The sequence below is a fragment of the Cottoperca gobio genome, chromosome 1, assembly GCF_900634415.1.
Source record: "Cottoperca gobio chromosome 1, fCotGob3.1, whole genome shotgun sequence".
Lineage (NCBI taxonomy): Eukaryota > Metazoa > Chordata > Actinopteri > Perciformes > Bovichtidae > Cottoperca > Cottoperca gobio.
In genome coordinates, this window is record NC_041355.1 from 800,662 (window position 1) to 813,931 (window position 13,270).

The 13,270-nt window shown below is 45.4% G+C and overlaps 1 protein-coding gene across 1 annotated transcript; it reads left to right on the forward strand.

Moving 5' to 3' along the window:
- The first annotated feature begins 8,496 nt into the window (after positions 1–8,496).
- Positions 8,497–12,852, forward strand: irf2bp2b (interferon regulatory factor 2 binding protein 2b). Its single transcript, XM_029425627.1, is given in 5 exon segments — positions 8,497–8,887; positions 10,114–10,579; positions 10,581–11,168; positions 11,170–11,254; positions 11,613–12,852. Coding segments are annotated over 4 exon segments (1,530 nt in total). The 5' UTR covers positions 8,497–8,887; positions 10,114–10,483; the 3' UTR covers positions 12,374–12,852.
- Positions 12,853–13,270: the final 418 nt, after the last annotated feature.

Sequence of the window (13,270 nt, forward strand, 5' to 3'; positions counted from 1 at the left end):
CCCGCTGCCAGTCTTTATGCTAAGCTAGGCTAACCACATGTTGACTCCAGTAAAACCCTTTAAAATAAACATTTTAAACCTCAATCCCTCTGCAGCTCAAATATATATATATAGACCAAATACATTCCTGTAACTTTAAGCCTTTCTAAAGGGTGGACACATATTGTATTAGTATTTAAATACCATATAATGAGCGATGTGAAACCTTAATGAACACGTTAACTTCAGGAAAACCTTTAGACTCTGCTGAGGCTCCAAACATCCACAACAAAGAGAAACAAGAGGAACATCAACACAACAGGCTCACAGCATCTCCTCGTGTCACACGTGCTGCCGAATGTGGAAACACAAATGAACACAAGACAGAACAGGACGAGATTCAGCAAACCAAGAATGAAAAATAACAGCTGGAATCCAAACGTAACTCTGATGGTTGTCGGCGGTTCTGAGACACTGATGCAAGAGAGCGACACGTTCTCTTAAAACCTTTAACCCCAGTTTTCCTACGTCAAGAGTGAGTGAATGAAGAATTACGAGCTGCTGGACGGCTCCAATCTGCCATCATCATCATCATCGTCATGTCAACTTCTGTAACAAGGCTGATTCCCAGGCACGGAGCTTCTCCTCCCATCTGCTTTTTAAGCTTTCCTTCTCTTTTTTTTTCTTCAAAAAAACATTTGTTTCTTCCAGGGAAATTCCGATCATTTCCCCTCCGGAGGCCTGAGCTGCTCCCGCCTCCCGACAGTTTATTTGCAAACGCAGGTTAGACTCAAGCCCTGTCCTCCCTGTGTGACCCCCATCCCCCTCCAAAACTGGCAACCCCCTATTACCACACACACACACACACGCACACACACACACACACACACACACACACACACACACACACACACACACACGCACAGAATCATGGCTGCAGATGTGGCACATCTGGCTCCAGGAGTGAGTCATTATTTTTGGCTCGCTTTGATGCTCCCCTCTCCCTCTCTCCCTCTTGGTTCCTCTCTCTCTCTCTGCCGCCATGGCAACTGACGGATGTTTGGCAGGAAGTATTTGGCACTGAGCCGCAGTGAACGAGTAAGAGAGCTCATGGAAAGAAAAAGAGAGGTTTTTTTATGTTTGTGTCAAAACGTGTGTGTGCCTGTGTGACAGAGAGTTAAAGTGTGTAAACAAAAGAGGGAGAAAGGGAGGGGCGAGCGAGGTTGGGTGGGAGGGTCTTCAGTCTGGCGACGGTTCAGTCCAACCATGAAGCTCAGAGTCTGAATCGAGGCCTCTGGCAGAACAAAGCTGTGTGCCACAACGCCGCCGCCGCCACTGCCACCACCGCTCCCGCTTGGCAGCCGCCACATTTTCCCATCATCCCTTGCCTTGGCAGCTGGCCGACCTTTCCCTGCAGGCCTGCAAAGAGGATTAGGACGGGAAGGGGGGGGGGGGCGAAGGGAAAAAGAGAGCCTTGTTGTTTTTCTCTTGTCCCCTCACTTCGCCCCCAGTGACATCACCACACCTCCAATTCCAGATGCGAGGCGTCCAAAAGTGTTTTTCCCCGGGTTTATTTGACTTGGCCGTCCATTTTATAAATGCTGCGGCGGGTGATGTATTTCGGCGTGATTTGAGGGGGAGGGAACGGCCAAAATGGCGGCTCCTGCAGTCTGCAGTGTCGACAAAGACATGGAGGGTCTAAGGGTTGAGGGTGTACAGACAACCTCCTTAAGGCAAATGTGTGATCTGTGATAATGGAATATTAAAATGCTACGCAAATAACAAAAGAAAGTGACAAAAAAGCCAAACCAGTTACTGTTTGCAGATACTGTGACGCTCAACGGTAAATAAAGTTGTGTGGTGGAAATGCCGTTCATTCAGACAGTTAGCTCTTTGTTGCATGTGTTGGCTAGCTAGCTTGCTACGGTCAACATAGAAGCTGTGGTAACATGTCCAAATCCAATTAAATTGTTATTGATTTATTGTTTCTGCAAGTTGACTTACAGTCTTGCTATTTTTCATGGCTGTAGCTATGTAGCTAGCGAGCTATGTAGGAAACGACATCCCCAATCTGCAAAGCCCTGATCGACAGAAACACAGCCATCAATGAACACAAAACCAAACCTCTTTGCATCACTGAAAGGTCTGGAAGCCTTTATCTGTTCCCAGCACTTATTGATTTTAATTTGCGTGCAGGTCTATCAATAGATCAGTGAGTCATTTCCTGAGTCTGTATGTCTCGAAGGTAGATTCGTCCATCTGAAGAGAACGTTTCCCGGCAGGAGCTTTTACTGCGCAGAGAGGCCCGGCTGCCTCTGTGAAGAGGCTCCCGGCATGTAAATGAGATGGAGATGTGTTTGTAGAAATGGTAAACAGACTGTTGTTGGTCTCCTGCCAAACAGTCCTGCAGCTGGAAGAGAAGAAGTAGAAGAGGAAAGCAACAGCGGCGTCCCAGTAAACAGGAAGCAGTTCATTACTGGTAATATCCTGACAATAAAGTTATGTGCTGATAAGTGAGGAGATTAAAGTGCATCGCCCAGCCTCTGTTTACCCTCCACAGACAGGAGGAAACACAACACATCTGCTGGGTGGTGAGGGGGGGGGTTACCCAGAAGGAACGCAATACAACCTGCAGGGGGCTAAGAGTACGGCGGGTCATGCCTTCGCAATCCTAGGAAACTACCACTTTGTGCAGACGTTCATTTGATCCATTTACTTTTCCCCTGCTGCCCTCGTCACGCTCAGTACTTTGGTTTATGATCAAATACCTGCAAAACATCAGCATGTTAGCAAGACGACGTTAGCATTTAGCCTGTTAGCCTGTTAGCCTGGCCATGTATTACTTACAAATTAGAGAAAGTTATTGAAAAAGTAAATGAATTCATATATTTTAGAGACTTGTATAACAAATCACATATTCAGGAATAAAGTGATAAGAGAGTAACTTTAGTGACATTAAGACGTCAGAGTTTCTGTTATTTTACATTAAAAACATCAGTGTCATCAGCAGAAATCTCCTGATAGTCACAGGACATGCAACATTTAATGAGTTGAAACAGACAAAAGAAGGTAACTTGTTGTGTTTACAGTCAAGCCTCCTCATGAGTCAGTGAGTCAGAGAGGCTTTGCTGGGGGGGGGGGGGGCTCTTAATAATTGAGCAAATAGCTTTGTAGTTTCAGCTTTCATGTGTTAAAATGGGTTTAATTTTTAAACAGAGTGTTTGGTAAATGAAACCTCGCTGCACACAGAGAACAGGCTTTGTTGATGTTGAACATATGATGCATTCAGGGCATTTGTTTTTACATATTTCTGTTTTATCTCGCCTCAATCGGATGCAACTGTCAGCGGCCCAGATAATTAAGAATTGGCCTCGAATTCAAACAGAGACACAGATTAGCTCACGCAGTCCCAGTGGGATCGACTCTAAACACAATGTTTAATGAAAAGCCGTTTGAAAATGGTATTTACTAGCTTTGGGAAATTAATGATGTCTGTCAGCACAGACTGAGAGATCTGCCAACGTCTTTACATTCTGAAGGAGATCTGAGTGTCACCTCCTTAACGAACCCAAATCAGCCGACAGCTGCTAATTATGTGGACAAACGTACGAACACTTTGGTCTGGAGTGAAACATCTCAGCAACTGCTGGACAGACATGTGTGATATTTGCTGTTGATCTTCATGCTACCAAGAGGAGGAATCGTTATCATTGTTGGTGTCTATTCCTGTATTCTCACTATCAGGGCAAAGCATTCACTTGTTCACAAGTGTCAGGACGCACCAAACATTACACTCATATGTGATGTTGTGACACCGTGTTCGTTAATGTGCTGCTGTAACATCCTTGGATTGGTTTGAGTTCAAAAGCATTTCTTTATAAAGCTGTTTTCGTACACGGGAGCCATGAAGAGGCAGCAGGCGGCGGGAACTTAAAGAAATAACTTTAATACAAGGTTCAGTCGTGGCAAGGCTAAAAGGAACATCAGAGAATAAAACCAAGGACAAAGACTGAACAGAAAAGCAGCGCTGCGGTTGAACAGTGAAAATATTGCGTACTATGTCTTTTCAAAACGATGGAAAACATCAAGAGGTGAAGGAAAAGACGACTGCAGTGCTGAGAGAAGCCGACTGCACCTTAACTTTATTTATAACACATAGAAAGGGATTACAGTGACTAACTCAATGCTGCACAATTCAAGTCAGGATTACTGTCCAAAGCAGAATCACTCCTCCTCAGAAGGATGTTTTCAATGTTAGAAATGCTATAAATGTTGCTCACCGCAAGGCATTGTGGGACGGCATGATCTCCTTTCCTTTGGTGAAGGATGGTCCAGTGTTCCCTACGCTAAAGGAGATTAAAAAAAGGAAGCATTGGAGCTCCTTTCCTTAGCATTTTAAGACTTTGAACAGCTCTTATCAAAAGGAAATAAGGGGCAATAAGAGATATATATTTATAATGAAAACGACTCTGCTTCACGGAGCTTTATAATGAGTTGTTTATCTCTCTGGCACGCTCATAATTAACACATCAACTCAATAAGTAACTAACTTGCAAACAGTTTTCTGCAGGTTTGAGGAAGCATTGACAGCATTTCACGGGAATCTGCTGATGGAGGAAGTGAAGGATATTATCAGTCGGCGTGAGTTCTGTGACTGTAAACGGTTAATCATTCCTGGAGCTCCAGTTTGACCTCAGCGTCACCTCCCAGCTCTTGCCTTTTCCCGCGGCTGTTTTCCCATCGTGGAGACTTCCTCCCCCATGTGAAACTGCTAAGCTGAATAAACTGACTGGGTCGACCCCTGCAGACATGAAGCCAAGTCTGCAAATCTCCCATCTAAGTGGCCTACGGGGAGGCTATTTAAAGACCCCGCTGATCAGGCAAAAACACACTCGACTGACAGAGCTTCATTAGCTTGTAGCGTCTTACATCCTGCGACCCGTTTACAGTCTGACACGGTCTCAGGAAGGTTTGGTTCTGTATATAATACAGTGAGTGCAATACTAATATAGCACTGTAAAGGTCTCAGGATGCTTCAAACGGAGTTCTTCCGACTCAAGGAACAAGTATTTCTACATTTCCTGCATCCCACTGCCGCCCTCAATACTTTGTCTTTAGCGTCATTTGTGTTTTGTTGTGAACATAAAAAGCAGCGGCCAATCACTTGCTTTAAGAGGCTGTCGTTGTCAGATTGTTTGTTTAGAGAAATAGCAGATTGTGACTCCTGAACAGATGTTTTAAACACTGATTAAGAGTTCAGAAAGGAAGCAAAGAGAAGTTTTTATATCAATGGAAAGATGCAACAATTAGACACGACAAAGACACAAAGCCTGCGTTGGTTTCAATTCAATAAGAAATGCAGGTGTGGAAACACGGATTTGGGTTTGAAGCCACTGAGGCCTAAAGAGGACAGAAGTGAGGTTCAGAACATCAACACAGAGCTAAGAGGAGATTTCAGTATTTTGCTGCTTTAACAAAGAAGATTTTCCCTGTTTATATAACACTAATACGTATTCATCAAGTGAAACTCCTTCTAGTGGTGAGCAGTTTTGTTTGTCCTAAGTAGTGTAAAAGGTTTAAACTGCCGTAGATATGTATTTACCGTGTCTCTGCAGCAGTGTCTCAGATCCCTCTGTGTTTGCTGTACCTGTTGATGAGTGAGTGAATTCTGATGTAACACAGAGATCCTGAGCTCAAAATGTTAAAATAACACCTCCCGTCTGTGTTTTGTATGAATTTAAGTGCTGAGTGAATTATGTGGGAAATGTCGTCCGTGCTGTCAGTTCTTGTTTGTGTTTCCATTTGGGAAGTGAAATCACATGAAGGATTTCCCCCCTCCCCGCCACGCTGTGGGAGGCAGCGACAGGATGATCAGTCAGCTGACTGAGTGGATTAGGGGGGGGGGGGGGGGGGTGTGTGGGTAAATCTGCAGGTTGTAAAGGGTCATGAGGAGAAAAGCTTCAGAGACAACCAGCAGCCATGATGTATTTTTTACCGTCACACAAAGATACTCTATGCAGCATGAATGTAATAAAAAGTGAAAAATGTAAATTCAAAATAATTCTTCAACTGCTACATGAATTATTCTAATTCAAACTGTAACTTCAATATATTTAATACTATATTTTAAATGACGTCTTGTTCGGCATCATGTCTCTCCGGGGTGTCACATGACCTGCAGTTCCAACTGTGGCCACAACGTCAAGAGAGCGACCTGGTCCAGCTCGGCTCCTGCTCTCGTGTTGTCTAATTAAATACCCACTCTGTTACTAACACATGAAAATACTTGGTCAATCACGATATGGAAGTCTGAGTCTGGTCTTGAGTTTGAATCTGAGTCAAGTCTTGCTAAGATGACTAGCGCCATCGAGCACCTGTAAAATATTAATGATCCATATCAATAACACCAGTGATATACCATGACTTCACCGACGTCAAATCGGTTTCAGATAACATCGTTTTGCAGTTTGGAAACATTTCGCGTGACTCCCACTTGGCATGCATTAATAAATATTTCCTTCCGACACATCAACGCTAACACAGCGGGTGACCAACGTGTTGTAATATGCACTCGTAGTTAGCAAGTAATGCATTCCGACGGCCAAGCTAGCAGCTCTGTGTAGCTGACGTCCGTATGCTAACATGCTCACAGTCACAATGCTAACATGCTGCTATTTAGCATGTATAGTGGTTACCAACTTAGTTTAGCATGTTAGCATAGATGTGTCATTTGTCAAGACCACACGTACACAGGTATTTTTGTAAAGAAAAAACAGCTTGGGCCACGCACACACACATATACACACAAACACACACACACACACACACCGGCGACCTTGGCGACGATGGGGTCTGTGTCGTGGGAGTGCTTGATCATTTGATCAGTAATCGTACCTTTATGTGTAAACATGTAAAAAGTTACGAACCAAAAACTCTGTCTTCCCTCTGTCCGGGGTTTTACAAAAGCTTTTTAGTGACACAGAACATTGTTTCTGTGCGGAAGAAAAGGCCAAAAAGGGTAGAAAAGGTTTACAAAAACACCCGTGTACGTGTGGACTAGGCCTTATTTAAATCAACATTTGGATCTGGTGGTTAATAGCTTTGGGCCGTAGACATGTGACAAGCACAACAGAGCTCGGGGAGTCCGACTGATGAAACTCTATGTAACTATGATGCACTGAATTCTTCAGTATCACAGTGTTTGTGTTTGAGGAGAAGACTTCATGTAGCTCTGCTGTATTTCACCTCTTTCCTTCTCCCTCTCCTCAGCTCATGTGCGAACACCGTGCAGGATGCAAACAGCTCTCTGCTCCTGCACATTTGCCTGCAGATGGCTGAGGCGTCGCTGGAAAAACAGGACGCATTGTTTACCAGGTCACCTCTTCCCTCTCACTTCCTCTCCCTCTCTAGCTGACGGGGCGAAGGAGGCGGGCGATGTCATGATGCTGCGGATGCTCGGCCACGTCCAGCCGAGAGCAGCGATACAGGCTGTGAGTAAGAGATGAAGCTGCTGACTCACTGCTGGCCAGACATCAGCATTAACACATCAGTCGGAAGCTTCTGTCCCTGAATTAATTTTCTGAATTTTATATGCGTCTGGGATCGTCTTTTACTAGGACTGAAAATTTATTTATTTTGTTGCTCAAGCACAGAAAACGGACCGTCCAGCCTCTACTGTTTGATTTAAAGGTCAATAGACTGAGCAAATGGACAGACTGTCGGTTAATGTCCAAATATACTGTCACAGGATGTTTGCAGATAAACAGGTTTGCAATGCTGCCACACAATGCACAAAACATTAACAACAAATAAATAAAGTCTCAATTTCCAACAAAATGACTTGAAGAGAAAGAGATTTGCAACATATTTTTATAGAAACATTTTTAAAAGCTACATGTTTTTATTCAGTAATCCTAAAATTCTACATTGAGAGAATAAAAGCTTCAGTCCTACTATGATAAAAAGACTAAAGAGACCAAAACTGCAAATTGTGTGTAGCTTTGTATTGTGTGTCTTGCATCTTCCTGTTTTTACACTGAAACTGTTTGTTATTGTGCTTTCTTTGTTTTGACCTGCTAAGGGACTACACATGCTAATTAGCTTAAAGCTATAATCTGGTAGAGTGCATCAAATGGTGACCTTTATGTTTTCAACTGTGCATAGTCACTTTTAAATAAAATAAATAATAAAATTAATATATCCTACACTCAAGATAAAAAAGTTGCACTCCATAGTAATTATTGTTGTGTCTCAGAGATTTGACCCACTTCAGCGTAAACGTATTCAAACTGTGACATACATTTAGATCAACGTGTGTCCTGTTAGCAGGATGTTTGCAGAGGGATCCAGAACTGGTTTTATGTTTAGTGTGCAGGTCCCAGTTTGTCCTCAGCATACAGTCAGCTCAGTTCAGAAGCAGCTTGATGCATTTTGCTTGGTAACAACAGCGGAATTCTGTGATTGGCTGTCGGCTCTGTGACGTCACGGGTGCCTGGTATGCAACAGAGGGATTGAACATGCAGCCGTGCAGCAGCCGAGCTGAGCCTGCAGGCTGAACAGCTTCAACACACGTGTTGCTTTCATTCTGCATGAGAGGTTTTTGGTTTTACAATTCAGGCAAACATTTTCACATACTGAGTTAAATGTATTATTTAAATGTTTGGCATGTGCTCTGAATGGAAAGCAAGTTTATATTTTATTTTTGGTTTTCAAAATAAAGCATGTGGTTACAGCACTTGTTGAACTCTTAAATGAGCGTGTGTGGGCTGTCAGCTGAACTCCCTGCTCAGGGTTTTGGTATTTATAAAAACCTCTTTGGTTCCCTGTGGGCAGAGAGGAGGAGAGAGCACGAGGAGCTCTCACTCTGCCTCCAATTCCAGGGATCCATTTTGGACCACAAAGTATGAAGGTAGGACATTGACTTTAAATGTTTTCAATAATGCCCGTTTTACTTTTCAGTGGAAATAGAACGAAGTGTTTCTTTTTTAAATATACTTAAAAATAGGTATTCTGTTTGTATTTGGTTTCACTTCTTAACAATCTGCTTCAAATGCAATCAAAATGTCTTAATTTGAATGTAAATGTCATTACTAAAAGGCTCCTTTTGTCCCAGGTCTATGAACATGGAGGGATTATAGCAATAGCACAACCCAGTATCAGTGTTATTGTGCAGCTCGGGCCTGGATTCATTAGATCCATATTAGCTACTGAAACATTAGCCCAACACACTTGGCGTGCTAGTCAGCATGGAAAAGATCTGCAGATAAAGTATTTAGTATTTGGCTAACCTAGCGTACCAGAGCAACTGTCAGCTTTCACAGTCGTGTAAATGATTAAGTCTTGACCTTGAGTGTTTAGGGTCAGGAAAGCCCATTTGTCAGGACATAGGACTTGAACAAATTGGGTTACCTGTACCTCACACGAGCATGGACGCCTGGCCAATAATCCTAACGCAAAAAAAGCTGCGGGATTCATAACAACGCTTAACTGTCTTATGTGAGCCGTTGCATGACAAGAAGTCCTTGATAGCAGTAACCACTAATCTGTTAGACGCTGGTCCCTTTGCTAAATTACATTAGAAGCTCAGCAAACTAATTCTGTTTGGGTAAATTGTTGTAATTCTTCTCAACCTACATACAACTCAGTGACTGGAGGAGTCACTTTCAGCATTTTCTACCAGCCTTTGAAAGGTTTTGTAGGCTTATAAGTTTTTGTTCCTTATACATTAACTTTGTATATGTTTGTTTACACTTACACTTGTATGTGCATGTGTTCACACTTTTAGCTGCAGTGGTGGAAGATAATAAAACAGTGTAGAAATACTCAATTAAAGTAAAAGTCCTGCATTCAAAATGGTATTTAATTAAAAGTATATAAGTATTAGCATTACAATGGAGGGTACTAAATAATAAAAAAGTAAAAGTACTATTTTATTATTGAACTAATTGGCCAATTTTAAGTACATTTTATACTGCCATAACAATACATCATAATGTATTGATTTATATTTTGGATTAATACTCGTAATTAAAGTTGTTGGCCTGTGCTAAATGTGCACAGTGACTTGTAAAACTGCCAACAGATGTTGCTTCATATTTGAATTGTGTTTTATTTTCTATCTGTGCTTCTTGCCAGAGTGATGCCTCTGCTCACACGATCTTTGGGTGTAAGCTCTCCGGATAAAGATAGAGAAACGGTGAGCATGCGCCCGAGGGGTCGTCGAAGAATCCAGTAAATAGAACCCCGGAGCACGAGCGTAGTGTCGGCGCTGACGTCACGGCCTTACATTGAGAGCTCGAGCTGAATTGTAAGCGCGAGCTTCAGACGGAGGCGCGCCGAGGCAAAGGACACAACTACCATGAACTCCAGTTGGTGTGACTCTGCTGTTTTCTGAGGGAAAATACAACATTTTTATTATAATTGTTGAGTATTTCTTCCTTCCAGTGACGTAAACAAACTGACCGACATTTTGGAGAGAGTTGTGCATTCGCTCCGGGGTTACAACATGTCCTCCGCGGCGGTCGCTGCCTCCAGAAGGCAGTCCTGCTATCTGTGCGACTTGCCCCGCATGCCGTGGGCGATGATCTGGGATTTTACCGAAGGCTGTTTGTCGTGGATGTGTCAACTACGAGGGGGCAGACCGGATTGAATTTGTCATCGAGACTGCCCGGCAGCTGAAGAGAGCACACGGCTTCCAGGACGGTCGCTCTCCGGGCCCTGGAAAGTCCCACCACGCCGGGAAGGAGCTCAACCACTCGGCTGGAGACCCGGGCTCCCGTCCGCCGCAGCCGTTGGACCGCTACCCGCTGTCTGACCGGCCGCCCCGGCTGGGACCGGAGTACCAGACAGGCAGGCAGGCTAACGGACTCTCATTGCCGAACGGATTTCCAAAACCCGACGATCCTCCGGAGCTGAACCGCCAAAGCCCAAACCCCCGCAGGACTAGCACGGTTCCTCCCAACCTGGTGCCTTTGGTGAACGGCGGCATTCCGACCATACATCCGCTTAACGGCCGCCCGACTCAGATGGGTCTGGCCGGGGTTCTGGCCGCGCCTGGCCCCGGGGAGCACGGCAAGCGTATGGAGGAGATGAAAGACAAACACAGGCCGGACAGCCTGTCGGACATGTCTGACAGCCACAAGGAGTGGATAGGCAAAGGCAAAACAGTGAGGGACCTGATGGCGCTGCACTACTTTCGACAGCAGGTTTAAAAAGGACCACGCCGCCATGCAGCGGGTGATGGGATATGAAACGAGTGCCACTTCCTCAAAACCAGGTATTCGGCTATTTCTGTTGTGTTTTTTGTTTGTTTTGCCAGCAATGGAATATTTTTGAATTGGCATGCGCCATGAAAACAGGAACTTAACAGCACTGATATTATGTGTCAGCACATTTTACGCACGGTGCTGACGTGCGTTTTTAAAACCGACATGCTTGGTAATGCCACGCTGCTGAAACGGCCCCGTTCACCTTTTGTGCACGCGGAGGTTTGGCAAAGAACAGCAGTGATATAAACAAAGCGTTATTCACTGTGTGCTGAGAAATTTCCTGTGCTTTTATTATTCACAAAGCAGCATGCTGGAGTGTTTGTGTGTAGTGCGGTTGTGTTAACCCTTCCTCTTCCTCTTCCACAGACAGGGGGAAGCACCCACGGAGCATGAAGAGGAAGGCCTCCCCAGAGCCAGACGGTGAGGGCAGCGCCCCCAAGATGAACGGTGGTGAGGGGCAACCTTGGCTCCCCTCGCCCTCTGAGATCCTGAAGATGCCCCCAGCCGCCCTTCCAGGCTTCTCATCCGCTCCCCCCTCCACCATCTCCCCCCACTCCCGCACCACGCCCCCTGAGGCCGCCACAGCGCAGAACGGCCAATCCCCCATGGCGGCGCTCATCCTCGCCACCGATAACGCAGGCAGCACAGGCTCACCGAAGGACGGCAACCAGGTACACTCCACCACAGCCGGCGCACGGCGGAACAGCGGCAGCCCCCTGTCACCATCCTCGGCCTCGCAGAGGAGGCTGGCCCAGAGGGAGGGGCCTGTTAGTGCCAACCCCTCTGGTCCACACTTGCCCGGGGGCATGGACCCCCACGCACCGCCACTGCAGAACACCCCAGACTCTTCTGTGCCGCCTGGCAGCGTGCCGCTGTGCTGCACTCTGTGCCACGAGCGGCTGGAAGACACTCACTTCGTCCAGTGCCCGTCGGTGCCCTCACACAAGTTCTGCTTCCCCTGCTCCCGGGAGAGCATCAAGCAGCAGGGTGCCACCGGTGAGGTGTACTGCCCCAGCGGTGAGAGGTGCCCGCTGGTCGGCTCCAACGTACCCTGGGCCTTCATGCAGGGGGAAATAGCCACCATTTTGGCTGGGGACATAAAGGTAAAAAAGGAGAGGGACCCTTAAAAATGTTCACCAGCTGTTTTTCTTGAACTCTTTTCCTTTTGTAATCCGACTACGGCAAAAGCAGCAGGACATAAAGTAACACACACCCCCCCAAGTATAAATCATCCAGCAAGCCCCGAGAGACTGACGGACATGTACATATTGGACACAAGGGAAGTGTATACTTCGTAAACATGGCTGTATAATTCTTTTTGATTTTTCTTTTTCAATACATTGTGTTTCTATATTTTTGAAGATGAAAAGGTATGTACTCTTCATAACAGGCTCCCCCCCCCCCCCCCCATCACACTTGTTGCTTTTCAATCTGTTGGTGTACTTTAAGTCTGGAGACAGTCCTGTCAAACATAGAATGTGACTAATCTGAGCACTTGGCAAAAAAATAAATAAAAAAAACAAAGAAAAAATGCTTCTAGCTGTACATGTATGCACTTGTTTAAGAAAAGAACTTGCCAAATACAGTTTCAGACCTTGTAATAATACCTTTAGTGTCTCTGGTTTGCTTATTTTCCATAATCAGTGAGCCAGGAGTTGGTTGGAGAGTCATGGCCCGATTTGTGATTCAGCCATGATGCAATGCCTTCCAACAGGAACAAACCGGCTTCCAGGGAAGAGTGGGTGGAAGAAAAGTCGAGGAGAGAGAGAGAGAGAGATAGAGGGATGTGGAGAAGGAGGGAGGGAGGGAGGGAGGGAGGGGGGGGGGTGAAGGCCAGGGTAGAAGTGTGTTGCATAAACGTTTTGTACAGTAAATCACACGTAGGCGAGCCGAGGTCGCTCGCTGCTGAGCCTCGTGTCCTGCAAGCGTTGGGCGATAAGAAGGGCCTAAAAATAGTCTGCCGTGGAAACGCGAGGCATTTGTTGACGCGTCCGTGGTGTCAAAATGCTTGACATGTCCTGACA